Source organism: Nannobrachium achirus (genome assembly GCF_963921795.1).
Source record: "Nannobrachium achirus genome assembly, chromosome: 11".
Lineage (NCBI taxonomy): Eukaryota > Metazoa > Chordata > Actinopteri > Myctophiformes > Myctophidae > Nannobrachium > Nannobrachium achirus.
Window position 1 is genome coordinate 59,048,953 of NC_137820.1, and position 25,055 is coordinate 59,074,007.

General features: G+C 42.0%; 2 protein-coding genes across 3 annotated transcripts in view; both read right to left on the reverse strand.

Annotated features, from left to right (window-relative positions):
• Positions 1 to 98, reverse strand: part of kiaa0513 (KIAA0513) — a 29,848-nt gene extending 29,750 nt beyond the window's left edge. Inside the window, exon 1 of the mRNA XM_080736614.1 lies at positions 32 to 98. The gene's annotated coding sequence lies outside the window, so the exon portion shown is untranslated. The remainder of the gene's footprint in view (positions 1 to 31) is intronic.
• A 4,309-nt stretch (positions 99 to 4,407) lies between these two features.
• ces3 (carboxylesterase 3) lies at positions 4,408 to 25,033 on the reverse strand. Of its 2 annotated transcripts, XR_013962493.1 has the most exons (15): positions 24,829 to 25,033; positions 16,213 to 16,284; positions 15,273 to 15,474; positions 14,680 to 14,818; positions 13,743 to 13,876; positions 12,851 to 13,004; positions 12,411 to 12,515; positions 11,648 to 11,749; positions 11,204 to 11,344; positions 9,425 to 9,505; positions 8,707 to 8,848; positions 6,895 to 7,044; positions 6,488 to 6,560; positions 5,200 to 6,153; positions 4,408 to 5,128 (listed from the first exon to the last, which is right to left on the reverse strand). XR_013962493.1 is itself a non-coding variant. In XM_080736425.1 (14 exons), the coding sequence occupies exons 1-14, from the start codon at positions 24,896 to 24,898 to the stop codon at positions 5,970 to 5,972; spliced, it is 1,749 nt and encodes a 582-aa protein (XP_080592551.1). In that variant the 5' UTR covers positions 24,899 to 25,033; the 3' UTR covers positions 4,408 to 5,969. The 2 variants fall into 2 exon arrangements, 1 of the variants encoding a protein (XP_080592551.1); XM_080736425.1 differs by having other exon boundaries at positions 4,408 to 6,153.
• Positions 25,034 to 25,055: the final 22 nt, after the last annotated feature.

Here is a 25,055-nt window from a genome sequence, read left to right on the forward strand (position 1 = left end):
TGTAATAATAACATCAAACAGCTGTACGTACATGGATGGTCCGCGGTAGCAGCAAAGAGGGGCAGGTCCTCCCTGTAAGTGCGTCGCAGGATCTCTGCTGGGTAGACGTGGGACGTTCGCGAACGAATGGAGTCTTTTGAACGGCTCTTTGAAATGAACGATGGGATCCGGTTTGCAGGGAGCATAGATAGAGAGCCAGCCGTTCCTTTTCTAATGAACCGTGGTGGGAAAAGTACTCAAATTCTTTATTTATGTAAAAGTATCAATACTGCAATGTAGAAATACTCTGCCACAAGTCGAAGTTCAGAATTAAAATGTAGACTACTTGAGTAGAGTATAACGTATTGGTATCAAAATGTACTTAAAGTACCAATAGTAGAAAGTGATTGATTGATTGATTGATTGAAGACTTTATTAGAAGTTTGCATAGGAAAAGGTACAGTTTCATGACGGTACAGTTCACTGGTACAAGGTCTACTAAAAGGAGATCCATGAAAAGACTAAGCTTATTTCCACAGGAAACCATTTTATCTCATTATAAGTACTCATCTATCTATAAATGCGACAAATCTCTGTCTGTCTGTCTGTTTGTTTGTAATCCGCGTATCTCGAGAACCGTTCGTCCCACCGGCTTCAGATTCGGCACGCGCGTTCCCCGCTGCGGCGCGGAGTGCAGTGCCGGGCCTCGGCCCGACTCGGCATGCGGTTTTCCCGAAGCGGCGCGAAACGTTCGGAATCTCCTTACGCGGAGCTGATTGTTAACATCAGGCTGTTCCTGAGGAAATCGGCACAATCGATGACTCATTGTGACATCACTTCACAAAAGGCTCTGACATCACGTACGCCAGGAGTCAACAAAAAATCTCTGTGAATGTGTATGTATGTATGTGAATCTCGAGAACCGTTCTTCCCACCGGCACGCGCGTTCTCCAGATATGGGCATAAAATGAATCCCCGAATGCGGAGCTGATGTCTGACATCAGAGTTTTCCGCAACCGGTACTGTGTGTGCAGAGATCTCCATATATTGGGGTTTGCATTAAAGGGTGGGGACAAAGGCTAACAGAAGGCAAACAGATGGTCAAAACGGCAACATGACAACAGGTATATTGGGGTTTGCATTAAAGGGTGGGGACAAAGGCTAACAGAAGGCAAACAGATGGTCAAAACGGGTCCTATGACAACAGGTATATTGGGGTTTGCATTAAAGGGTGGGGACAAAGGCTAACAGATGGTCAAAACGGGTCCTATGACAACAGGTATATTGGGGTTTGCATTAAAGGGTGGGGCAGGCATAAAATGGACGCAAATAGACAGATATCTCCATATATGGGCATATGGGCATAAAATGGACCCAGAACTATATCTGCAGTGATCTCCATATATGGACATAAAATGGACGCCGACAGACAGACAGACAGATACAGATATCTCCATATATGGGCATAAATGGACACAGGCAAACAGATGGTCAAAACAGGTCCTATGACAACAGGTATAATGGGGTTTGCATTAAAGGGCGGGGCATTCATTCTCTATTTACATCGTTCCCGAGTTGGCCAGGTCGCCGACTAGACGCTGGGCCGCCCGAAACCGTTCTTCCCACCGGCACGCGCGTTCTCCAGATATGGGCATAAAATGAATCCCCGAATGCGGAGCTGATGTCTGACATCAGAGTTTTCCGCAACCGGTACTGTGTGTGCAGAGATCTCCATATATTGGGGTTTGCATTAAAGGGTGGGGACAAAGGCTAACAGAAGGCAAACAGATGGTCAAAACGGGTCCTATGACAACATGACAACAGGTATATTGGGGTTTGCATTAAAGGGTGGGGACAAAGGCTAACAGAAGGCAAACAGATGGTCAAAACGGGTCCTATGACAACAGGTATATTGGGGTTTGCATTAAAGGGTGGGGACAAAGGCTAACAGATGGTCAAAACGGGTCCTATGACAACAGGTATATTGGGGTTTGCATTAAAGGGTGGGGCAGGCATAAAATGGACGCAAATAGACAGATATCTCCATATATGGGCATATGGGCATAAAATGGACCCAGAACTATATCTGCAGTGATCTCCATATATGGACATAAAATGGACGCCGACAGACAGACAGATACAGATATCTCCATATATGGGCATAAATGGACACAGGCAAACAGATGGTCAAAACAGGTCCTATGACAACAGGTATAATGGGGTTTGCATTAAAGGGCGGGGCATTCATTCTCTATTTACATCGTTCCCGAGTTGGCCAGGTCGCCGACTAGACGCTGGGCCGCCCGAAGGGCGGCCCAGCTTCTAGTTATGAAGAATGTCCCACAAATGTCACAAGTTTTCCAATGAATAAAATGTAGGAAAATGTAGCTGATCTACAAGCTCTTGTAGATCGTCTATTTTCAAATGGCATCAAAATCTACAAAAAGCAACTAGTAACTAAAATGAGTCTTTTGAACGGCTCATTGAAAGGAACGGATCTCAGAGATCCAGATCCGTCTCACTTCAAAGAACCATAAATCCCATCTCTACTGCTGGTTGCTGGAGGCAGAAGTGCGCATGCTCAGTTCAGCTGAAGGTGATGCAGGGGGAACCCAATGACGTCGACAAACAAGACTGCCTATGAGCCAGCATGGGGGGGTTCTGCTCTGCTCTCTACAGCAGGGATTTATTGAGGGAATGCCCGCCCGAATGTACAAAATGTTCAGACTGGAAGCAGTTCTTACTAGTCTGCATTTGAAGTCACTTACAAGGCTGCGGCAAAAAAGGGGGAAAAAGCCTATCCTTACCCTCCCATGACCCTTTTACTGTAAATATCAATAGCCTAGGCATATTACATGTTTTTCTGATTGTGTTATGTTTTTTCTGCATAGTACTGTGTTTATTTGTTTGTCATTTAATGTTTTCATGAAATGTACAAAAGTATGCCAATGCAAACAAGCCAATGGCATAAGATTGACTTCCATTATTCTAAATGGAGGTGTCACCTAAACCTAACCTAAACCCTAACCTCAGTGGGGGTATTTCTGAATGGGGATGTTTCTAAGTGGGGGTGTTTCTGAATGGAGGTCTGTCCCCCATGCTTTCTTATGGTCTTTAATCCTTTTTTTTTTAAGATTTGTTTTTGGGCTTTTATGCCTTTATTTGATAGGATAGTAGACTGACAGGAAATGGGGAGAGAGATGGGGAATGACATGTGGCAAAGGTCGTCCGGATCGGGAATCGAACCGGCGACGCCAGCAGGCATCATAGCCTAGTATATGGTACGCGCCTTGACCACCAGGCCAGCGGGCGCCGGTCTTTAATCCTTTTAATAGACCTTGTATCTGAACTATACTGTCCTGTATAGGCCTACTACTCCTAGGCAAACTTCTAATAAAGTATTCAATCAATCAAGGCAAATTATTTATCTGTGCTTATTTTAATAATCATCTATAAATGAACAAATCTGCCCAGAGTCATTTTAGCTATTATGATGGATTAAGAACGAAAAAACATTGCATGGATGCACCTGGGACGTATGATGTAGCCCAAGCTCATCTGGGTTTCGGGTCTCGCAACATCATACCCCTCACCTGAGTGACCCAGCCGGGGTTGATCAAGTCCCGACTTACGTCCCAGTAGCTACCCACGATCAGTCCCATTAGGGAAAGACAGGACCATTCACTCCACCACTCCAGAATTACTCTGCCCAGACTAGGAAAGGAAATCTAGCGCTTGGAAGGACTAGGCCCTGTCCGGGCCTACTCCTACTCCTGCATGTCCACTCCTGCTCTCACCAGGTCCAGGACATGTGCGTTGCACCAGACTTCAGCCCCAGACATTTCACTCAGGAGTGGTGGATTCTTGAGCTACAATGGTACTGCAGGCTCACCCTCGCCCAACGGTGGTGCTGCAGGCTCTGCTTGCGGCTTGAATGGCCCTCCTAAAGGCCTAACCGTGGGTTTGTTGGGCTTCTTCCTCACGGAAGACACAGGCTGGGGTGCTAACCCAACCTGCCCCCGGGTGCCGTCTACATTCCGGCTGTCACCCGTCTCGCCGGTGGTCACCAGACTATTCCTGGTTGTCACATAGTCTATTCCTATGAGTCACTATAAATAGAATAAATATATGAACACATAATAAATGGAACAATCTGCCCAGAGTCATTTTAGCTATTATGATGGATTAAACAAATAACAAATAATGATTACCCCAAAAGCTCTGATAATTGTTTGTTGTATAGAAATAAATATGTTATTTATTGTGCTCTATTGCAGCCAATCACACACACACACACACACACACACACACACACACACACACACACACACACACACACACACACACACACACACACACACACACACACAAATATTTCCAAGAAAGACACACAGACAAGTAACAATATTCTTTTTGCAATGTATGTCAAGCTACAAGAATTGACCAAAAGCAACACATCATCTAAATTATTTAGGAGAGACATCTATACAAATTATGCCATTTCAAGACTGATCAGGGCGATGAAGCCAAGGTCATGGTGTGTGTGTGTGTGTGTGTGTGTGTGCGTGCGTGCGTGCGTGCGTGCGTGCGTGCGTGCGTGCGTGCGTGCGCGCGTGCATGCTTGTGTGTGTGGCTGAAGCAAAATAACTGTCACTGACCACATTGATATTGTAGTAAGTGATATTTATATATATTTTTGTTAAAATAGGCCTATCTCTATAATAATCATTACTAAAGAGAGTTTGTTTGGTAACTGTCTCTCAAGCTTTTTAGTAAACAGAAAATGCATTTTCAAGTAAAACTGGAAGTGATGACATAAACAGGGGCGTCACAAGGGGTGGAAAAGTGGGACTGAGTTACTGGGGCCCAAGGTGGAGGGGCCCTAATAACTTTATCTATTGAAAAATAGCAGATATACAAGCTCACAGCGCGGCACCGAGTGCCGCGCTGCAAGCTTGTAGATCTGCTATTTTTGAAAAGTTGTGAAAATGTGTGAAAATCTTTGAATATATGTATTTTTTAAGCGAACATTTCTATCTCAAATATTTTGAGATCGGGGTCCATGGCCAAATAGGCCTACATATCATCTTGGGGGTCCTTGACATAGGTTTCTTGCACACATTTTCACGATTTTTCAAAAATAGCAGATCTACAAGCTCACAGCGCGGCACTCGGTGCCGCGCTGTGAGCTTGTATATCTGCTATTTTTCAATAGTTAACATTCATGGGGGGCCCGCAGTGAATCCTTGTACCCAGGGCCCAGAATTTGGTGTGACGCCCCTGGACATAAAGACATGAGCAGACACATTTTACACTATAAAAAAAGAAGCTGATAAATAAGTACTCTTTCCTGATTAGATGAAATTAGCAACCTACCAGAAAAAAAATATTTTCTGTTTATTAAAAAGCTGGAACAAACACTCTAGCAATGATTATCTGAATACAAAGTTTATGTTATGTTTTAACCAGAAAATATCACTACCTTTAACATCACCAACTAGGCCAATTAGGTACAGCAGTCGTTCTAAACCTTTTCAGGCCGCGACCCCCAAAATAATCAGATTTTAACTGGGGACCCCCCACCCTGACGAGCACTAAGAGTTGAGCCATTGCATTTTGTATAACACGGTTCTATTGTGAAAATAGCAGATCTACATGCCCCCAACGCCTCGCGTATTGCGAGCCGTTTTGAGTAGATCGGCTAATTTCACAATTAAAAAGTCCTTAAATTGTCACGTTAGAAATGTGCAGATACCCTCTATACACTTAAACTTTATGTTGGTTTGTTTACTGAGTGAGAAAACAATGTTGCACATTAAGCTAATCATCTGGGGACCCCCAAAATAATTTGGGGACCCCCCCCCTGGGGGTCCAGACCCACAGGTACACTACCTTTAACATCACCAACTATTAGGTACAGGAAGGGAGACAGACAACAACAACTCTTGCACATGGGATCATGTTGATCTAATATTGCAGCCGTCATGTGATCACTTCCCAGCTCCGGCTGCTGCTGCCAAGCTTCTCAACCTTTCAGGAAGGGTGACTGCAGCAAAATGGACTCTATCATTCTTCAGTTTCTGTCGAACTGTCTGCGTCAGCCCAAGTTCCATGTACTCCTGCTTCTGATCGTCATACAATGGCCACTGCACAAGCCCAGGACCATTCGGAGAGCTGCAGATATAGTTGACTCATCAACAAGGTATTGAAATGTATAATCGTGGTAACAATACAATTGGAAAACAATGTGTCAATTATCAATGTTTCAATTATATGTAGCAACTATATGAAAATTATAAGTGAAATCATGATTACAAATACCACCATAGTGATGTATTGCAAGCAAACTGAACTGACTGAACCAGTAGCCAACGTGACCAGGCAAAAGAATCAGCCTTCATACTAAATGCAATGGTTGCACTAATCAATCTGTCAACCAGGTATATCAGATACTGTAGCTTACAATGGGGCATTGTTGTTGGTACTGCAAGTCTCAGAACCTACTCACCCAGTCCGTGCAAAGTTGGCCCAGTACGCCATCATGGTTTTACATAGTTCTACCTCGTCTGTGGTGATTTCGCCTAGAATGGTACATACATTATAAACTACAGCAATACATCAATAACTTTGCCTACTGCCGAATAAAATAGCAAAATTATGAGGCTACAAAAACTTTTTCCTAGAATGTCCTTTTAAAATTTATATTCATGTAATACTGGATAATTGTTATTTCTCCAAATTGGGATATACGGCACAGAACACAAAGTCTCAATTACTGTTTGACAATAGCCACAGTTATTCAGCACTTGTTATGGGCAGTAGTAGTTCCTGCTAATACTAATACAATAACAGAACCTTATATTAAGTCCACAGTAGACAATCATACCGGTATGTTTGCTTTATGCTGGAACCTACCAATGATTTTGATATGGCCATTCCAGAAGCATCCCCCAAACATGAACCCAACATCATCTGCATGATCTGCCTTCACAAAACTGGGTCTTGTCAACTTGTGCATCTCGGGACGGTGTACAAACTCATACAAGTACACAGGTGCACCAGCGTCTAATGGAATGGACAGAATAGAACAAAGCAGATCATTTTCAACAGATTCCAAAGTATATAGAGTGAGAGGTCAACTAAGGCAGTGGTACTCAACTTTTCAGGCCGCGACCCTCCAAAATAATCATCATATTTGAGCAGGGGACCCTCAATCCCCACCATGACAAGCACTTGGAATTGTAGGAGTTGAGGCAATACATTTAGTTTGACTCGGTTCCACAGATGAATATTGTGAAAATAGCTGATCTACAAGCTCACAATGCCAACGTCAGACATTATGAGCTTGTAGATCAGTTATTTTTCAAAAATGTTGTCATCTTTCTTATTATTATTTGACATTGACAATTTGGCCCATATTTGACCAGTTTTATAGCATATTTTGTTGATTATGTTTGATGCAGTAACGGTCTTTCTTTTGACATTAGGGGCTCTATTATGATCCAGGTCTTATGCCTTATGCCTTAACGTCTTTGCCTTTTTTTTTTTTACTATGTAGACATATTCTTTTTAATATTTCAAATAGCTGATCTGCAAGCTCACAACGTACAGATGTAGATCAGCATTTGAAGTATTTAAAAATGTTTTTCAAAATAGAAAAAAAAGGCAAAGAAGTTAAGGCATAAGGCATAAGACCTGGATCATAAGCCCTATAGGTGTTAAAAGTCCTTAAAATGTAACTTTTTTGTCATCTGGGGATCCTACCCCAAAGAAATGTGTGTGGGGTAAACCTCCTGAGAGGCTGTGCGTGTGTCTGTAGCCACTTTTCCTCAGCGTTTTGCCATAGCAATGTGTTTTCCTCAGCGTTTTGCCATAGCAATATGTGTGTGCGTAGCCATATTACATCATATTACATCACCTATTATCTGTAGGCACTATCTGTAGCCACTTTTCCTCAGCGTTTTACCATAGAAATGTGTTTTCCTCAGCGTTTTGCCATAGCAATATGTGTGTGCGTAGCCATATTACATCATATTACATCACCAATTATCTATTATCTGTAGGCACTATCTGTAGCCACTTTTCCTCAGCGTTTTGCCATAGCAATGTGTTTTCCTCAGAGTTTTGCCATAGCAATATGTGTGTGTGCGTAGCCATATTACATCATATTACATCACCAATTATCTATTATCTGTAGGCACTATCTGTAGCCACTTTTCCTCAGCGTTTTGCCATAGCAATGTGTTTTCCTCAGCGTTTTGCCATAGCAATATGTGTGTGTGTGTGTGTAGCCATATTACATCACCAATTACATCCTAGACCTATCTGTAGCCACTTTTCCTCAGCGTTTTGCCATAGCAATGTGTTTTCCTCAGCGTTTTGCCATAGCAATGTGCGTGTGTGTGTGTAGCCTGTATTACATCAACAATTGAAGACCAATTGAAGACGTTATGCAAGCACGACCACCGCTCACTTCACATTGGGTGTGATTCTTTATATTACACAGACACGCAGACATGCACGCAGAGACTTCTCGCATTTATAGATAGATGACAAGTATATGAAGTCTAGTGAAAGTAAAGCAAAAATAGCAGATCTACAAGTGATCTGCTATTTTTGCCATTTAGCATTTTTAAGCTTTAGACCATTTTTGACTATTTTCATATGGAATGACATGCCCATATAGATACAGTAATTAGTAAAGCCTTCTGACAAGAGGGGACTGACCTCTGTGGTAGCCTGCCGCTTTGACTACGGGTAGAAGCATCAGGATGTCTCCGATTAACTCAGTAAAGCCATCTCTCATGTCTTCTGGAGTCTTGGCATCTTTCAGGTATTCATCTGCTATGAGGGGGTTAACAGCAGAGGCCTGTAACAGGCCCACAATGTTTTTAATTTTCACACAGAGGTGGTGGATGAAATGTTTTAAACCAGGGGTCTTCAACGTTTTCAGGCCAACGACCCCTGAGTTGAGAGAGAGATGAAGCAGGGACCCCCACAACCTTTTCATAGTTTAATCGTTTGACAGCACAATCATCAGTGTATTTTAGATTCATGTAAATTTGTGTTTTAAGATATTTAACCACTTGAACCGTCAATACTTAATAAACTTGACCTTTCACTCTGTACTTAGTCTGCTCTTTTTCCCCTCACCACCAAAGCTCTTTGCCGAAAATAGCCGATCTACAAGCTCACAACGCCTCGCAGCTGTGAGCTTGTAGATCTGCTATTTTTGGCTAAAGTTCTCTTTCTAACACTCAAAGATTTGGAGAACCCCCTGTAGTAACTCTGAGGACCCCCTAGGGGTCCCGGACCCCCTGTTGAAGACCCCTGTTTTAAACATTTGATTCATTTCTAGTTGTAATCAGGTTTATTCAATGGTTGTTGTAGGATGTATTGTTACTTGTAACTTGTTTTCATCCAGGTAAACATCCATGGCACTCACCCCAGAAGGGTTGAAAAGGTTCATGACTGCTAGCACTGAGTCTCTGCTCATTCCATCCTGCCAGCCAGGTGGGGCAAAAGTCTAATATGGGAATGAATAAAAAAAAAAGGCATTTCAGATTTAGTCCAGTCATTTTAGGCCAAAATTAGGCCAAACCTAGAACAAATTGCAATAGTAGCAAACTCAACTGATTTTGTATCCTCAATATGTCCTTAGTGAGGGAAAAAAAGTCCCAAGGAATCCCACCGGGGCAAAGTTTTGAAAACGACCTATCTACCTTCACTTACTATACACTACAATATAAAGGAAAAAATGACTGAAAAAAAATCTGCTTTAAGTGGGATGTGAGGGGTCAAACTAGGGGTTTCTCATCATGCTGAATCCATTGCAGGCATTTGTTTTGCACAAAAAACATTCTGTGGGCTAGAAATGGCCTTAGAAAACAATACACGTATGGGTGCGTTTTCATGTTAGTCGGAGGCCTTAGGGTTTTTTTTTCTCGTGCTAATCAGTCTAAAAGTTCAAAATTTTGCACAGATGTAGCTCAGGGCATGCTCTAATGATTTAGCTAGGGCGCCCGAGTCTGCGACCTTCGGGGTCGCCACAGCACCAACAAAACTCTGAAAAGTGATGACTCATTACTTTTCATCACTAAAGTCGATGGGAGCCCAACTTGATTTGGCCGCTGTGGCGACCCCGAATGTTGCAGACTCGGGCGCCCTAGCTAAATCATTAGAGCATGCCCTGGGCTACATCTGTGCAAAATTTTGAACTTTTAGACTGATTAGCACGAGAAAAAAAACCCTAAGGCCTCCGACTAACATGAAAACGCACCCATACGTGTATTGTTTTCTAAGGCCATTTCTAGCCCACAGAATGTTTTTTGTGCAAAACAAATGCCTGCAATGGATTCAGCATGATGACAAACCCCTAGTTAGACCCCTCACATCCCACTTAAAGCAGATTTTTTTCAGTCATTTTTTCCTTTATATTGTAGTGTATAGTAAGTGAAGGTAGATAGGTCGTTTTCAAAACTGTGCCCCGGTGGGATTCCTTGGGACTTTTTTTCCCTCACTAAGGACATAATGAGGATACAAAATCAGTTGAGTTTGCTACTATTGCAATTTGTTCTAGGTCTAACCCTAAAATGACTGGACTAATTAGCAATCCTCAAAAACAAGGAACAGGAACAGCCTCTGCTTGCAAAAGAAAAGTGATTCAAGAGGCAGACATTCAACATACAGTATTAGTCCTTTATACAAATAGAGAAAATAGCCAGTCAAACCAGTACACTCAACACGTCACATTGCAACATGTTCTGGGCTTGTAGATCTGCTATTTTCACCATTAGTATTATTATTATCATCATTATCATCATCATCATCATCATCATCATCATTATTATTATGGGGACGAGGAGTACCGTACATTTAAGCTACTTGGTGGGTGGGATTATTACAAGCAGCTCAACAGTGAAGTCACTGTTGTGGAGCAAAATAGACTGCCCGTTTGTATGTGTAAATATGCTTAGAAATAGCCAGAGTGTTCCAAAAACCTTTTGTTTGATTGTGCCTTTTTTTGTACATGGGACATCACAGGACCCAAAAAGACCCAGAATTGTATGATACTGTAGTGTATTTGGGTCTTTTATGGGTTACATGAAATAAAATGTGCTGTATTATAGGGTATTTCATGTAATACATGGGCTACTGAGAAAATAACATGTCACATTATAGATTTATTAGATATTTGCGCCACAAGATGTGTGCTTGATCTCACCTGAGGCAAGATCCATCCAAACTCATGGTTGGTCACGCCCATCATTACAGGAACCTTCACCACCTCCTTTTTCTTTAGAAGTTCCTCAGCAACATCTGTTAGAAACACGCCATCCACTGCTGCTCCTAGATATACCTTCATCTGAACACAATGGCCAACCTCATCAATAGTGAAGCCTGTCTAGTTCAGGTAATGTAAGTTCACTGGTTGAGGATGTTCTTAGACTGCCATCTTGTGGCTAAAGTTGGAAAAACAATACAATTAATTATAACACACACACACACACACACACACACACATGCACACACATGCACACGCACGCACGCACGCACGCGAGCGCGTGCGCACGCGCGCACACACACACACACACACACACACACACACACACACACACACACGCACACACTGAAGTCCTAATTTGTATGTTAAAAATAAGATGTGTACCTTTTTGGTTACATTGACAAGCTCATCTTGACTCTTCCCTCTCATACATCTGACCAGTCCCTCTGTAGTGCTGTGGTCACACTCAGTCAGGTTGGCAATAATCTGGGTGCGGAATTTATGAAAAGAGTGCACAGATCATTGACTCATTGACACAAGCAAGCTGATGATGATACATTTCTTATAGAATGTTTCGAACGAGATTGGCTTATGTGTGAATCAAGAATCAAGTGTTCCCTGCGTTACTTACAGGAATTTAAAAGAACTGCATTAGAAATTGTGTTACATCTTATATTTGCTATATTAAAAGGATGGATCAAAAGTCATTTTACATCTTTATTTCATTGTTTTCTTTAAAGATGTGGTGCCATGATTTTCCCCCCTCTAAAACATGATTATCAGGTATTATGATTATACTAGGAGGAAGATTTTTTCCAAAAAAGTATACAGAAAGAGTTAAAATTGGGTTTTTATGTGGCCACACCCCCAGTTCATTATGTATGCATGGATGTCATGGTGGGTGGTGACCCAGCTGAAGTTAGCCACACCCAACAGTGTTGGGTGAATGGTAATTAGGGGAGGAGTTGATTCTGTGATGTAATAAGTATGTGTGTTTTAACTGACACTTTTGACCACAAGGTGGCAGTCTCCAAGAGAAAACAAACAAATACCAAGAGAATACACACTTGCTCATAAAAACCACACCAGGGGGTCTAATGAAGTACTTTCAACCTCCTAGACACATGAAAAACAGAAACAGAAATACCTTGGCTTGCTCCAAAGGATCGTTTGTTGTGTAAGCTCCAAGTGTTGCTACTCCACTTTGAAAAATAGCTTTGTGAAACAATCCCTTGGCTTGTGGAGACAGGGTCTGTCGGAGAGAAAAGAATATGGATCATATTTTTAAAGATGCATTATGAATGCATGACAGATTAGGAATAACAAACGTGATGGTGATTCATAAACATATTTTGGTAAAGAGCAAAAGTATTTTTTTTTTTATATCACGTAAAGCCTTTAGGTATTATAATTTAATTTAATTAATTTAAGCAAGATCCTAGTAAAGTTGAGTTTGAGATTTATTTATTTATTATTATTATATGTTTGTTACATATTCTCCATACAGTAATTCCAACATTCATTTGAATGTAAGTTGAGAGAACCTGGGATTTTATTTTTTTCAAAGAACGCTTGTTTTTCCTTTACCAGCATGGATGCGCTGATGCCTCCTGCAGACTCCCCAGCTATGGTGACTGATTGTGGGTCTCCTCCAAACATCTGGATGTTCTCCTTGACCCATTTGAGTGCTGCTATTTGGTCCAGGAAACCCCAGTTACCCCGAGCCTGTTCATCTCCAGTGCTTTAAACAGAAATAGCAAATGTTATTTCTGCTTGAAACTGGGATTCTTTCAGAAGCATTTGAGTAAGAAGAGCATCGGCATCGCAGGCCCTCCAGCAGTGTGTTGGGTGGAGATGCATTGTGGAACTAGTGCACATTCAAAGGGTAGGTTTGAAGGGATCTACGAAATGGGACAGCACTCGGCGCGCCCCAGTCACATCATCACACTTGAAACCCGCACTTAGTAGTGTCCAACACCCGAATTCACCCTTTGTTAGCCTTCTGGTCGGTCCCTGACTGACCAACCAGCAGATCTATCTGCATTGTCCCGCCCTGGTTCCGCCTTTTTTATGTTGAATTTGCTAAACCATAATTTTGAGAGAAATAAAAACATTAAAAACAATGCTGAGTCACTATACTGTCACTGAGAGGCTCCAGTTTACTGAAACCAAGTTTGAAATTAGAATTGAACACACAGAATAACAATACGAAGCAACTGAATTAAAATGGTAGTGGATGGAGTGTCCCACCGAATGTTCCACCAAGACACAGCAACCAATGGGTGTGAAGATGGGCGGGACAATGGGCGGGACTTGACAAAGGGTGAATTGAGAAGGGGCTATGATTACTGCATCTTTGAGTTCTTCAGCTCTAATCTCTAATTTTGTACCTTTCTACACCAGTAAACACTTTTAAATCCTAGGAGAACATTATTATTATATGCACATTATGTACACACATAATGTATACACAACATACCTCAAGAATCCCAGAATTCCAAGGCGATATTGGATGAGAACCACCACCATGTTATGGTAAGCAGCCAATGGAGCGCCATCATACTGAGATGCCGCACCCATGGACAAGCCCCCTCCATGGATCCACACCATGACCTTATCAACAGCAGAGCAGGGGTTCAGAGTTGACATACCAATACACACATCTTATTGATTTGACAAATCTAAACTCAGAGGACCAGACAAGAATATTGCAGTGAACGCATACATAGAATCAAGCCATCCTGGCTCCTGGTGAATCATGACCATAAAACATTTGATGAATAACCAGTAAGACTCCCTAATCGGGAGATAAGCGACCGTCACTTCGCATACACAAACTTTAGAAGGCAAATGTAGGCAATCAGGATGGGACAGATCCATGTTGATGACATGACATACTGTGTACTAGCCTGGTTCCAGACCCTGAATCGCTAGCCACACCCCTTTAAAAATGTGTTTGAGTGAAACGAAATGTCAATTCAGGCTGAGTGTCAGGCTAACTGTGTACCGCTTTGCGTGATCTTATGCCAAAACGCATACACAAACTTTAGAAGGCAATCGTAGCCATTCAGAAGGGAATATGGGAAATGGGACAGATCCATGTTGATGACATGACTTTAGACCGCTTTGCGTGATTTTAGGCCAAAATCTCTAGGAGCAGTGTCCAAAAATGTGTTTTTCAAAAATTGGCCTGATGGTGGCGCTAGAGGAGGGCCATGTGAGAAATCAGGGGCGAAGATTGTGATTTGCCGTCTAAGGAGTGTGTGTGCAAAGTTTCGATAGGGCCAACGGTGGCGGAGATAAGAGTAGGGCAAAAGTGTAACGTGGCGGACAGACGGACGGACAGACGGACCACTGCTATGCCCTATATGTGAAAGTGAGTGTGATATACAATGTTTATGAGTGCAAAAACATACGGGTAGCTTGTCTCCTGTTGTTGCCTCTGCTGGACTGTATACGTTCAGATACAGGCAGTCTTCTGAAACCTCTGGAGGGGTGTATTCAATGGACATGATCTGAGAGACCTGCACAGCAATAGCTGGATCCTGGATACACCTAGGAGACAGAGAGAGAGAGAGAGAGAGAGAGAGAGAGAGAGAGAGAGAAATGCCATGAAGTACACAAACACGAGGTCAGTCATATGAAAAAAGAGAGGTTAGCTACCGATGTCTCTGGTTGACAGGCACATTTCACTCAGGTTTTTTCATCTCACTCATGTTTCTTTGTCTGCTGACCTCACTCAGCAACAACATTTAAATAAAATAAACAAAAAATAAAATAAAACAATTCACAGGAGGCAAGCATGATGTGTACTGCTATGTAGTTTCAAATGCACCACATTGCAGATGCTTTTTTGAGAGTAAAAAACTAAAAAAAGAAGAGAAGACATGCATGATCTGGGCAGATTGCCCCAGGAAATGTGTCAATGTGAACCAGAGACATCGGTATATGGTCTTGTCAGTTTATACTTTTGTCTTTTGAGGAAACAGTAGTGGTCAAACGGTCTCACATGGGGGGCTGTCGTGTGCCATCCCTCTCCTCCTTCCACGGCTCTTCGGCCACAGGATCTGCAAAGCGGAGAGGTCCCACGGGGGGCCGGGCAAAGGGTATTCCCAGGTACTGTTTCACCCTCCTCTCTGTTCCTTTCACCGTAGAAAATTCTCCTCGAACTCTGCCATTCTTCAGAGAGACCACAGGGCTGTCAGTCCCTGCTGGAAAGAAAAGAATAAAAAAGATTTAGGGACCTATTTTCGTCGGTGCCTTACCCTTTATCCCTAAACCTCTTTGCCTTTTTTTACTATTTTGATATATTGATATATTTTCAAATAGCTGATTTACACGTTGTGTCGATTTTTCAAAATAGTAAAAAATGTCAAAGAAGTTTAGAGATAAGGGGTAAGGCACCGGCAAAAATAGGGCCCTTAGTCTTTTAGAAACAAATGGTCATCAAACGATTAATGAGAAATAAAATACAAGGCCTAAGAGATTTTTATTCTTGGCTTTTAAGATGACAATAGTGGAATAGATATACAAGGACTTTTACTCGCTATTGTAATCTTTCCAATAAATGTTTAGTACTACTACAGTACTGTATAGTCACAACTTACGGTAGACTACATGCAGTAAACCAACTGATCAGCGAGAAGACATTAATTAAATCTGTGCTGGATTGGATTTCACTCTACAACAAAAATTGGTCAGTATATAGTATAAACTACATGTGATGAAACTCATGATTCAATGATGTTTCCTATATGAAATGAGAATGTCGTGAGTTGCAGTACATAAAGCACACATTGTGTGGCTGGCTGCCTACTGTCACAACTGAAATACTTTTTCATCCACTTTTGTGTGAAAAAGAAAATAGCATAGCCACCGAGTAAACAATTGTCCCTTTTGACTCTGGTTACTATACAAAACTTCCAAATGCATATGAGGTGATTTCTTACCTGGTGCTCCCAAGGCTAATGTGGTCAAAGTAACCAGGTAAACAATGGTATGCGCTGTTCTCATCCTGACTGCTGTTCCAGGGAAGATAGAGAGAAATACAGTGTACATCAGGAGAAATGCCTCGTTTTCCCCATTATGTCCCCCAAGCACCTCCCCTTCAACAGCAAGCGTGCACGCACGTGCACACACACACACACACACACACACACACACACACACACACACACACACACACACACACACACACACACACACACACACACACACACACAAGCTCATAATACTGTATGTCACCACAACTCAGCAAAACTACTATTATCTCCATTGACGTAACCTCCAATGCACCACAACTAGAACACTGACCACAGTGACAAAATATTACAAAATCGTGCTCTTTGACCAACACAACCCACACTAACAAACTAGTCAGATTTCATAAAACATAAAGAACACGCAATGTAGTCTTATTTCTGGCAAATAATAACTGTGCCCGGTTAGTGTTACTGGATAATGCAAATTGTAAAACTACACCCCAGATATAGGCAAGCGAATTTAGAAAAGTGTGTGTGTGTGTGTGTGTGTGTGTGTGTGTGTGTGTGTGTGTGTGTGTGTATCGAGCGTGTGTGTGTGTGTGTGAGCGCGTGTGCGCATGTGTGTGTGTGTGTGTGTGTGTGTGTGTGTGTGTGTGTGTGTGTGTGTGTGTGTGTGTGTGTGTGTGTGTGTGTGTGTGTGAGAGGGAGAGAGAGAGAGCTTTGTGCAGAAAGAACACACTCACAAGTACTGACTGAGGAAATAGTTTATTGATCAGACCCTGCACTAAGGCTCATTAATATTTATAAACAGCAGACCCCTCCCCCAATAAACACAAATCAGTTATGGTTGGCTTTCTGATGACTACACACACACACACACACACACACACACACACACACACACACACACACACACACACACACACACACACACACACACGTTATGGGGGGAACTGGGGAAGGAATTCCACTCAGGTTGAAGGAATAACACAAAGTTTATTAGAAGATCATCACAGCAGGACCGATCAGCCTGCCGTGCTCTTCACCCTAGTTTAGACAACTATTCTTGCAGCTGTTCACACAGGCCCGGCAGGGATTAGGGCCCTCTGGCAAGACGAATAGAGGACAACAGCTAGAGCCACATCTCGTTCTATGACTATGCAATAATACTAATATTGGCATGGTTTACCAAAAAACTCACAAGCTCATGATACTGTATGTATGGCACCACCACAGCTCAGCAAAACTACTACAATCTCAATTGACTTAACCTCCAATGCACCAGAACAACAACTCTGACCACAGAGACAGAATCGTGCACTTTGACCAACACAACCCACACTAACTAACAAACTAGTCACAAACACACACAATGTACTGACTGAGGAAATACTTTATTGATCAGACCATGCACCAAAGCTCTTAAATACTTGTATTATACATAATATAACGTCACTGTCAAGGCAAAAACCTTGTATCTCCAAGTTCCAAATTTGTACATTTTTTCGCGATGTAAAGCCCTGCTTCATCAGACAAGGCCGTTGCACAAAAGTAGTGAAAACAGCAGATCTACAAGCACACAACGCCTCGCGGTGCGAGGCGTTTTGTGCTTGGTTTTGGATATACAAGGTTTCCACCCGACAACGACGATAAGTATGTAAGAGCTTTACAGTACAGTACAGTACACTGTTTAACTATTTGATCCCAGGGGATACGTGTATAACCTCAGCTTGCTACTGCATATAACCAGAGTTAGAACCACAATGTTCAGGAATGAGTGAGAGAAAGAAAAAAAGAAAGATGACAGTGTGATGAGCAGTTGAGATTGATCACGTAATCACATACTGGTGTCTGATGAGCATGAGCCCTCCTCTTTACTTTGACTCACTCAAAGGCTACCTGCTGTAAAATCACAATTTCATAGTCCCGTCTTGTTGATTCGTTGTCATTGATCGAAAAGTCCATTCATCACAAACATACTTACATACTGTACATACTGTATGCCAAGGGTATTTACAGTACAGTCATTGATTGATGGACAGTTTGGCCGTATGCCAAGATCCTATGTCCACTAGAACAGATAAACATACAGTACAGCTCAGTTTGCATGCTGCAATTTAGTTTACAGTTCAGTGTAAGGCTCTGAAAGGTTTCTGCCACTCTTATGAAACTCCAATCTTCAGGTAAAGAGTGAAGGCTTATAGTCAGGGAATATTATCAGAATCTGGGAATAAATTCCTTACCAAGAAATGTCTTCGCCAATGTGTTTGTAAAGGTGTCTAGGAACACATCTCACAAAGCCTGAAATTCAGTTTCCCTAGGGGAATCTTTGACAGGTGCTGAAAGTTGGGGTCCCATAACAAATTAACTCTGTCTTGGCCATATATGGACCGTGACATTATGAGGCGTGGCTGACTGAGAGACGTACAGCTGCAGGTTTTCTTAGTAAATGCAACCTACGGTCGTAACTATGGTTGAGGTCACCAACCATAGTATAAATGTATCTTCTGAATGGTGGCTGACATTGGACCAAGTAAGGTCCCTTAATCTTACTATACATTTACACAAGTTGTGTTTGTTGACTGGGACACCCTGAAGTGCAACGCATAGCGTATATGAACGACAGTAAACATTTTAGTCAGAGGATATTAATAAAATCTGGGAATAAATTCCTTACCAAGAAATGTCTTGACCAACGTGTTTATAAAAGGTGTCTAGTAACACATCTATCAAAGACTGAAATGCAGTTTCCCTATTGTTCCCCATTTCCTGTATAGTAAAGTTAATGGAGTTATGGGACCCCAACTTTCAGCACCTGTCAAAGATTCCCCTAGGGAAACTGAATTTCAGGCTTTGTGAGATGTGAAGTTCCGGGACCAAGTTCTGCTTACGTTTCCATAAAACCAGAACTAACCGGGAAGGTCCCAAAAAGAGACCAGCAGCGCTGCTGGCCCCTCCCATAGGTTCCCAGAACTAAAGTTTAGTTCTACCTCAGGAGCAGGACCTAAAAAAGGTTCCAGGAACCTCGTCTGGAACCAGGCCGTACGCAATGGAAACAAAACCAGAACCAAAAAAAATGGGTTCAGGTTCCTGAAAGTTCTGGTTCCACCTTGCAGTGGAAAAGGGGCTATTGAGTCACTAACCAAGACTCTACTCCCCCTCCTCCTCCCCCTCCTGTTGCAGTAGATTACCAACATTTGTATCATTTTGCATGAAATAAATAAAGGTCTCCAAATGTTGTCAAACACATTTGCTTTTTTCCGAACAATGTAAGTTAGATTTTCCATGGACATAGATGAGTTCTCCACCCTTTTTCAGTTATGCACCAACTATGCCATCTGTGAATGAGGCCATGGACGGTTTCTATCAGTAGCTGGATGTGAATGGGGGAATGTACGCTGTAGGGTGGGCCCCAAGTGGCCACAAGCTGGGTCAATAATGTCCTGTTTATGCAAAGTGTACAAATTGTGAGCAAATTGAAAGGGGGAAAGTAGCCTGTTCAAAGGCCAGGCCCATGAGTGATATTTTGTCAAGACTAAGAGTGGAGAAGATTGGACAACAGTGGGAACGATCACACACAAAGTCCACGGCTTTCCAATTATATTTGTGAGATGAGATGAGCTTAACCCAGTCCGATTTGAAAAAAAAAAAGCCTTAAAGACCTCAGTTCGATTTGAAAATGACCCACTGTTTCTCTGGAAAACTATTACTCAGCCTCTGTAGTAGCTAGAAACAAAATTCCAAAACTATTTGATATGATAGCTTACACCTTTCATAGACAAAATTCTGTAAAAAATATAATATTTTTTCAAAGATTACGATACATACTGTACCTACTGTAATACACATTAATGTGTACCCATCCATAATGGGTTTTAATTAGTTGAGTTGAGGGAGGGAGGTTCCATAATTGTTTTTAGTTTTGTTTTGTTTGTTGGGTAGTCTCCCCCTCCTAGTAGCAAAGCATTTCTATAACAAATTCTCTAACTCTTATTATCAATTAATATTATGGTTAACTGTACACAACTGCTGTACACCAGTTGAGCCTTTTCCTGTTCCCCTGGTTCAGAGTTCACAAAATGGTCCATCTTATCGTGGGACTGTGAGAGTCTGGCCTGTTCAAACATCCTGAGAATGTTGTTACCTTACAGTCCTGTTTGACATAAGCCACCCCTTTTCTTTCCACTCCACTGGAGGGGAAAGAAACAGCTGGACAGCTAGTTGTCAGCTGGAGTGACTCCAGTTGTTATGGAACCAGCATTCACAGTACTAGAAGACCCTGGTGCAGGTCACAGCAGGTGTCACTCTCTAGAATTATGAACTTTTGTCTTAGGTGTGGTGCTGGAAAGCCCTAAAGTCACCAAAAATGACTATAGGGTTCACCTGCAACCTGATTATTAGATTATTAGATATCATGTTTACAAAGTTGACATATTGACATGAGGATGACTGAAGAGGAAAGGTCACTTGTTAAACATGATTATCAGGTATTATGATTATACTAGGAGGAAGATATTTTCCAAAAAAGTGTACAGAAAGAAACACCCACCAGTTCATATGCCTGGTTGTCATGGTGGGTGGTAACCCAGCTGAAGTTAGCCACACCCACAGTGTTGGGTGAATGGTAAAAGGGGAGGGGATGATTATATGATGTCACTCTATCTGTGTTTTTGGATCGGCACTTTTGACCCACAAGGTGGCAGCCTCGAGGAAGAAACCCCAAAATACAATGGGAATACATAATTGCTCATAACAACCACACCAAGGGGTCTAACGAAATACTGTCAACCTCCTAGACACATGAAAACCATAAAAAGTACAAAACTATGGCGCCACCTCTTTAAGGTTAATCGTCTAAGGAGCAGGAATGTGCTCAGCCAGTTTCATGGCAATCCGCCTGGCTTTTGAGATATATTGTGTGGAATAGTTTTGGTCTAAGGGTGGTGCCGGAAGAAAGGCCATGGGGTCACCAAAATCAACTTCTTTTCATGTGACCCAGATGACGGGGCAAATAAAGGTGCACAGAAACTTCCATGGTAATCCAGCCAGTAGTTTTTTTAGATACTTTATCTTGTTAGACGGATAGAACGGGGATTGACTGACATTCTTACAAAAGAGACAAAAAAACAGAGCAATTAAAAAGGCCCCCAAAGGACAAAAATGGCAAAGGATTTAATTGAAGTGACCCAGTGCAAAGAAATGTAATCAGATCTTTGCAGGGGGTTTACTTCATTACATTTTGTCAAGCGAGCATTTGCTTCTCGTTCAGAAACAACATCTATGAGAAAGAGACAGACTGAAAGACATGGCTCTCCAAATATGTGAAACCTCTCACCATGCAGTGTTTCCCAAGCATAGGGCCGTGACCCTACTAAAAGAGCCCTTATTTTTTAACATTTCATAAAGAAAAGAAAAAAATGCAAAAGAAACATTCCTAACCTTTTCAAAGATATTCTGAAATAAAAAAGAAATACATTTAAAAAAAATAGCAGATCTTCAAGATCTTCACAATGTGAGCTTGTAGATAATATTGTAGGCAGGCACTTGCACACATAGACATCAAAGGGGGCTTGAGCCCCTGCCTTTTTATTCATCTGTAAAAAAAAGTGCCCTCTCCAGAACATGAATACAGTTTTTACTATGGTAAGAAATGCAAACTCCTCTTTCCATGCCATACCTGAAGGCAGCAATCAAGAGAATTGCATTGTCCAAACTCTCCTGAACTTGAATGCAGCATATCTTATGTTGAAAGAATTGCACTCTCTGTGTAGAAATCCATGCCGTTACGCCACATCTCCAGCATTCACTTGATGATGCTTAGTTCAGTGTGGTATTAAGTACCGAAAATAGCCGACCTCCAAGCTCACAACGCATGAGCTTGGCGGTAAAGCTATTTTTTGGTATTTTCACCAAAAGGCCCTTTTAGAAGTTTCAGCCCCTGCCTCTCTAACATTCTGTGCACGTCCCTGATTGTAGGCTATATTCACTATCGTTTTTATAATAGGGCATAAGAAGTTTATTCATAAAATGCATGTAAAGTTGGGTCCCCGGGAGACGCAAAACTCAAGCTAAAAAAGGTTGGGATCCCCGGCTGCTCTACGACGTTAAAGCCAACTCTGCACTCCAGCTTGTGTTCTGCCACTGCTACCAGGGACGTGCTGGGCCCCTATTTCAGCCAGGGAAAAAAGAGTTGGAGAGGCCCTCATTGCACGCTATAGAGAGAGATCTCTCTCTATAGCGCTGCTGCTACTCAAAGATTTGCCATTTCAGATCATGACAAGTGACAAGCCTATATTTCGTTGTTGTCGGGTGGAAACCTTGTATGTCCAAAACCGTTTGTTTTGTATTTATCATTTAAAAAATGATTTAAACTAGTGAAAACAGCCGATCTACAAGCACACACGAGGCGTTGTGTGCTTGTAGATCTGCTGTTTTCGCTACTTTTGTGCAAACAGTTTAATTTTTACTTTTGTGCAAACAGTTTATTTTTTTCCTAATGGCCCGGCCTGGACCAGCCCGAGAATGAACCGGCCGTTCGGGAGTTGTCCCGCTTTTCCCAATGGCCTGCTACTGTTAGTTCTACAGTATACCTCCCCCTGTGAGCACCTGGACATCACTCCATCACTCTTATCCATTCTGCCACCTCAGTGACACAATGACCTTGACACTGCAGTCAGAACTGCAGTCACACTCCTTATCTTCCTTTGTAAGCTAAAAATCAAACCTCGGTTCGAAGTGGAGCGGTGAATCTGTGTGTGTGTGTGTGTGTGTGTGTGTGTGTGTGTGTGTGTGTGTGTGTGTGTGTGTGTGTGTGTGTTGTTTGTGTGTGTGTGTGTGTGTGTGTGTGTGTGTGTGTGTGTGTGTGTGTGTGTGTGTGTGTGTGTGTGTGTGTGTGTGTGTGTTTGTGCCTGCACAACAGCGCCCCTCCTTTAACTTGTGTGGCCACTCAAGGTATTGCCAGGCTACAGACATACCCAGCCAGCCAGCCAGCCAGCCAGCCAGCCACGGACATACCTGTCTATTGGGAGCGCTTTCACCGCTCCAAAATGTGTGTACTGTACCAGTGGCGTCAGTTCAGCAAAATCTAAGGTATGGCAACATGACTGGTGTCACCGGTCACGGTCATGTTGCCATACCTTAGCAACAGGCATGATGAATTTATTTTAAGAAGTACATTTCATCTTTTTCCCCTGTAGCCAAGGTATACCTTGCCATACCTTGCCATACCCAATTGACGCCTCTGTACTGTACCATAAGTTCTCCTCTCCCCTAGAGTCAGATCCTCTTGCTCACATCTTCTCTCTCTCCACTCACCCTAATATGCCCATGTCCTGATTTAAAAATAAAAAAAAATAAAAAAGAAGAAGAAAAATCTGGAGCTCTTGTTCTTTTCTCTCTTCTATTTAAATTATTGTCCTATATGACTCTTATATTAGGGCTACTATTTTGCATTATCCCTCTTGGATGCGGCCTATACAGAATTATTGCACTACTGTGCATTGCTATTATAATGCCTGTGCAGCTACTCAAGTGCATTTTGTGTGATCTTGGAATTAAAGCTTTTGTGGCAAGATAAAAGCATTAGACAAAAGTCTAAAATGGGAAATGCAACATTGCAGTTGCATAATGGATTAATCATTACAGTATTAATAAATTAGGTTTTTGTTTTGTTGCTTTAGGCCTACTAAAAGAAAGCTCAAAACACAAACCACAAAGAAACACTTTGTGAACTCAAGAGTTGTCCACTAGATGGCACCAGTGAATTTGACTTGTGGTAACAAACCAGCTATGGAGTGCAAGTTCATAGTGAAGCTCATAAAGTTCTAAATAGCCAGGGGGCCAAGCTTTTGACCATTGGTAACTTAGGCCAGTAGTTCTCAACCTGTGGGTCGGGACCTTTTTAGTGGCCTACCTAAGAAAAAAAAGAAATAAAATAAAATACCTACTGCATCAAAAGAAACCAACACGCTTAGGTCTTAATTGGCCAAATTGTCAAATTATATATTATTAATATATTATAAGAAAGGGGTAAAATATTTGAAAATAGCTGATCTACAAGCTCACAATGCCTCGCAAAACGAGGGGTAGATCTGCTATTTTCACAATATTTATCTCTGGAACCAAGTCAAACAAAATGTAAAGCCTCAACTCCTACTATAGTGCTTGTCAGGGTTTGTTGGTGTCACAGCCTGAAGAGAACCACTGAGTTAGTAGGCATAGGCAACTGTGTTTTACTATAGTGTGAAACGTTTAAAATAATTACAATAAAGTTACAATAATAATTAAAAGTGTGCAACTTCGAGAGCAGCTGCAGGACATAAAATTTTCACAATATCTAAACTTAATCCAAAACTTGAATTATATATGAACCCATTAAGAGGTGTGGATTTAAATCAAATAAAAATGTGTCCACCACGGCCCACAAATGGGTCCCGACACAGAATTTGGGAAACACCAGTGGTTTAAACAAGTCAAGACAACTGGAATATCCTAATGTATAAACAACATTCAGAATAATCCATATTCATCACTTCACATAATAAATGCACACAAAACCAATAGGAAACGTGTGCGTTTGCTTACGTTGGACGTAAGGGGCGTTGCAGAGGCGTGTCGGCTCCTCTGTTGTAGTACCGTCCGTCCGTTGCTCCATTGAAACTGCCTACCCACTGCACACACACAGACAGGGGCGGACCGGGGGAAAACTTCACAGAAAAAAAGATCCGACTGCATTCCCCTGACCCCCGCTGCGTCGCCAACGTTTCATGTTATTGTTTTTGAGGAGAGACTCGTTTATTGTACTTGTGACA